General features: G+C 37.1%; 1 protein-coding gene across 1 annotated transcript in view; it reads right to left on the bottom strand.

Moving 5' to 3' along the window:
- The window catches only part of LOC144968800 (copine-3-like), a 44,900-nt gene that overhangs the window by 13,562 nt on the left and 26,338 nt on the right, over nt 1–5,000 (bottom strand). Inside the window, exons 5-7 of the mRNA XM_078907505.1 lie at nt 4,749–4,870; nt 3,468–3,562; nt 539–628 (exon numbers count right to left, since the gene is read on the bottom strand). Of these exons, the coding sequence (XP_078763631.1) occupies nt 539–628; nt 3,468–3,562; nt 4,749–4,870 (307 nt within the window). The remainder of the gene's footprint in view (nt 1–538; nt 629–3,467; nt 3,563–4,748; nt 4,871–5,000) is intronic.

Below are 5,000 nucleotides of genomic sequence, written 5' to 3' on the forward strand. Positions count from 1 at the left end.
AAACTCATCGGAGAGGCCGTTATTCGATCCGAATTGAGTCAAAGTGTGAATAAGTACTTGTTATTAATCAAAACTATATATTTTTCCAAGGAAAATAGAAATATATAGAAATATCGTCAATCCATAAAAAAGCTGTCTGATGTCAACGGGAATCCTCTCTGATGTACAAGTGAACAAATTGGAGTTAACAACACTTACTTGTTAACAGAAAAAAACACGAAAAAGCCAGAAGTAAGAGCCACGCGCTAGAGTTCAATACCATAACATCTTGCACCGTCCATAATGTCAGTTATAATATTGGAAAATCACTTCTAATTACATTGATCATTTTTTCATTGCACAATTATGATATGACATGAAAAATTCAAAATTTAAAGAAATATAGAGTAGTTAAAATGAAGAAGATAATTAAATAATGATATGTAAAATGCTGAATAAAGATGCAAAAACATTTCTCATCTCTAGCTGGCAAAAAGAAATGGCAAAATATACAATGCAGGTCAAGCACAATTATTCTATGATACAAAATGCTACAAACCCGAAATTTGAATGAACACATTGGAACTGAATGGACCTATCCCAGTCATCATTGCAAATCTTTTGGATGCTGACGTCAAAGGGTCGCCACCTAAAATTAGAAATCATTATATGTCATTACTATTGATGTGAAGTACATTATCATAACCAGCTAACAACAGTATTCTTGACACGTACATAAAAAAATTAGGTCAGAAACCTTGTTTTTTAAACTATCGATAGATTTTATTGACCCACATCCTGGCAAAAACTCTCAAACCTGGGACCTCGCGAGGTCCATGAAGGAATAGATTAGATCCATCAAACAAATGTCTGATTTCAACATGAATCACACATGTCCAAAGTGAGCAAACTGGGGGCTAATAGTCTTGTCGAAGAGAAAGAAACGAAAGTGCCTGGAGCAGAGCTCGGACCCGGTACCATCCGGGTCACAGTCAATGACTTATCCCTCTCCTTACCACCTGCATCAAAATCGGCACGTTTGTTACGACACAATATACATTTTTCTTATTCAGATTTATTTTGTACATCACAAACTTTGAAGAATGATCTTTGTTTAATTAATAAGAACATGAAGTTGTCCTGTGGAGAGCTTGTTTGAGAAAATCAATTTTTCTGCTGAGTAAGCCTGCCATTTTGGGAGAAAAAAACCCGAAAATGATCGATGAAAAAGATAAGGAGAGAGTTAATCAATAGGCCCCCCCCCCCCCCCCCCCATCCCACAATTATATAAGTTCAGCTTAAAATTCTATCTTAAAGGCAAATTTCTTCCTGATATAATGCCGTTTCTGTACGACAGGTACAGCAGACCAAGCATCGATGGCCTTGAGACATTAGGCTTTTAACGAAATCGGGCCGAACGAGACGCCGAACGCCGAACCCGAACGGATATAGCCTTCTCACGTGACCATGAACGAGATCTGGATAGTGAAGACTCTCAAGCGGTATGCAGCATCAGATCTAAGGTCACGTGTTAGAGGATAGCTTGGGTTGCTGTTGGCTTGTGTTGGGGGAGGGGCAAGGTCAGTGTCATTCAATAGTATATAATTGTGCATGTGGCGCTCTATACAGAGAGAAAATTATAAATTGATTACGGGGGAATGTGGGGGGAGGGGGGGGGGGGGGTTGACCCACAAACGATCGAGGTGTTGGGCTTCGGGTAGACCATGATACGAAATCAAAGAGAAAAGGCCGCTGGTACTTGGATGGTGGAAATGTTTGGGGGGGGGGGGGGGGTGTAGTGACAATCAGCATGGGATGTATATATTAACATTAATAATATAGGCAATAGATGACCAGGGATGTGTATTGTTTGTGTATTGTTTGTATATGTTTGTATGTGTGTGTTTGTGTGTGTGTGTGTGTGTGTGTGTGTGCGCGCGCGTGTGTGTGTGAAAGGGATAACACAAAAATATATTTCTCGGGAGCTTCCAAATGATTACGTATACGATTAATTTGAAAACCACATTGTTTGAATCAGCTTGCAAAAAGGAGAACATTTATCTTTGTTTCACAAAAATAGGTTTAGAAATAAAAAATTTTTTCCAGTAGATTGATTTTGAAAAAAATATTGCTCAATTTTTTAAAATTTAATGATAGTTTCTTTATTTTCGGTCGATTTTCTTGATTTATATCTCATTTTTCAATTCTCAATGCGACGAGCACACTGATGTATCTCGTATGATTCAAAGGCGTTGTTTGTTTTTTCAATATATAAATATATATATATATATATATATATATATATATATATATATATATATATATATATATACTGAGAGTCCTGCCTCACTAATTAATTCCTGAGCGTTGAGATGGTGACGGAACTATTACATACAAGACCTTGCAGTCGAGTCGGCAGGGCTTTTGGGTTACACAACCACTATTTACCCATCGGTCAGCGGTACTCTTTGATGTATACAACACTCGCCGCCTTTACGCAAAGCCGCCTGCCCATAAATCAAGAGATGGTCTCCTAACTTTTCACAAGCGAACTGTCAAACGAGCAATCGATGATTGGATAAGAATCTCAAGATCTCATATAATAAGGTAAGTTTTGGAGAGGTGATATCCCCCCACCCGTCGTCGGACAGAACTGTCATTGCGTTATATCATATAAGCTCCACCTCTTCTTTCTATTCCGGAGTGACGAGATTAGACGAGAGGACGCGAGAAAAATTGAACACGTGATCGGTAAGTCGTTCGTTCGGCCTGCATCGGCGTATAACTATAACTCCGTAATCTCTTTACAAAAGACTGGCTATCACAATCTTGTGTCTATCGAGTATTGACCACAGTTTTGTTTATGTAATGGTCAGAATGTAAAATAATATAACATGCAAATGATTCCTGGCCTTGGAGACAATCAATCATAATAAATATGTATGAAAGATTGGGCGTAAGGGTATTATACTATCACAATCGTGTGTCTGTCGATTATTTGCCACGATTTTGCTTGCTAATGCAACGGTTGGAATGTCAAATATAACATTACCAAGGATTCCTGACCACGGAGACACCATATATTACATGGGATGGGAAGATATACAATCACATTCATGTGTCTATCGGGTGTTTGCCATAATTTTGCTAGTGTAATGGATGAATAGGTAAATGTGACATATATGATACACTAAGGATTCCAGCCCTTGGGGACAACCTCTGTACGAAAGACTGGATGGAAGGATAATATACTATCATAATCAAGTATTTTCGATAATTTTGCTAATGTATATGTTGGAATGTCAATATTGATGATATGCTTTTAGGTAAACTACTCACAACAGACGCCAGCCAGACACCATTAGTGTGTAACCATTAACGTTTATAGTCTGAGTCATATAAATTAGTGATAACTTATCACTAAGAGGCTGTCTAAAAATAATAATAAAGAGCTGAGTGACACCGTCTTCGTTCCTCCTATAACATACCAAGGATTCCTGGCCTTGGGCACAACCTCTGTACGAAATACTGGATGGAAGGATATGCTATCGATCTGTCGTCCGATCTCAAGGAAACAGTCGGGCTGGTCAATGAAAGATATGGAGATAGATTATATCTTACACACGCCTTAGTCAATTCAAAGAAAGAAAAATCAATTTAAAAAAACAAAGAGGAGAAATGGGAGCGATGATGATAATGATGATGATGATGATGATGATGATGATGATGATGATGATGATGATGATGATGATGATGATGATCGTGAGAAACAATAATTTTAAAGAAATATATTAATCAATTGCAACTGTCAACTTGAAAAAAAAATTCACACATATAACTTTAAATGATTTAATAAGACTGCGGAGATCTAAGCGACATTATAAAAAAATGTGTGGATATTAATATATAAAGTTTGACAGTGCGTGACCGTCTCGGTACCAAATTGTCAGTAGCTGTAATACTCGCCTCACCACCCATGAAGGCAGCAAGTCGGTATCGGTAAATTTTGACATCACAGTCGCCATTCTGATAGCCTACTGGAGAAACAACACTTTGCCATACGTTAATTTAGGCAGGCAATGGGTAAAGAAAAAAACCCAACAAATTCCAATTCATATTATGAGTATTCTCTCTCTGCAAAGCTGAATGGAAAAATATATTAATCTGTTGTAAGAACAGCAATGTTGTATGGATTAGAGATAGCAGCTATGACAAAAACAAAACAAAAACAAGTTGAGTTTTCAGAAATGAGAATGTTGAGATGGTCACTTTCACTGGACAATGATAGATAAACTAAGTAATGAAGGGATTCGAAGGTTGACTGAAGTAAAGAATGTATCAATAAAGATGAGAGAAGGTCGATTGAGATGGTTTGGACATTTTAAGAGATGATAGAAGGAGTACGTGGGAAAGAAAGTATAAGATAATATACAATTAGCGGGAAAGAGGAAAAAGGGACACCCAAAGACTAGATGGTTGGATATAATGATATGATAAGATGATATGAAAGAAATGTGCCTGGAGGAAGATGATGCATGAAACCGAGATGCATGGAGCTATGGTGTCCATTACGGCAAGCCTACAGAAAGAAGAGGATGATTTATGAATATTTTCTTTCATAAGTTCACATAGAAATAGAGATCCATATACAACCCCCCCCCCCCCCAAAAAAAAAATACAACAACAACAAAAAATAATTTTAAACAACAAAATTAAAAATAAATAAAATAAAATAAAAAACTAAAAAACTCGAATAGACATTTAGACACCTTCTTCTTCAAGACTCCAATTTTATCCAGTTTATAACCGGCTGCGTGGACTTGAACTTTTCCCTTTGTGGATGCCATCTCTTCCACCGTGATTTGCAAAGTACCTCGCGGTTTGGGGTCGCCTGTAAAGAGAATTATATTTGAATTTGTTGCAATATCTAGATAGTAGATTGCGATCTTACAAAAAACAAAGAGTGAGAAAGTAGTAGGCGGAATTTGAAAAAAACAAAACAAGTGACAATTTTCGAAGTT

This window comes from Berghia stephanieae, chromosome 3 (assembly GCF_034508935.2).
Source record: "Berghia stephanieae isolate SIO BIC M18660-M18661 chromosome 3, UCSD_Bste_1.3, whole genome shotgun sequence".
Classification (NCBI taxonomy): Eukaryota; Metazoa; Mollusca; class Gastropoda; order Nudibranchia; family Aeolidiidae; genus Berghia; species Berghia stephanieae.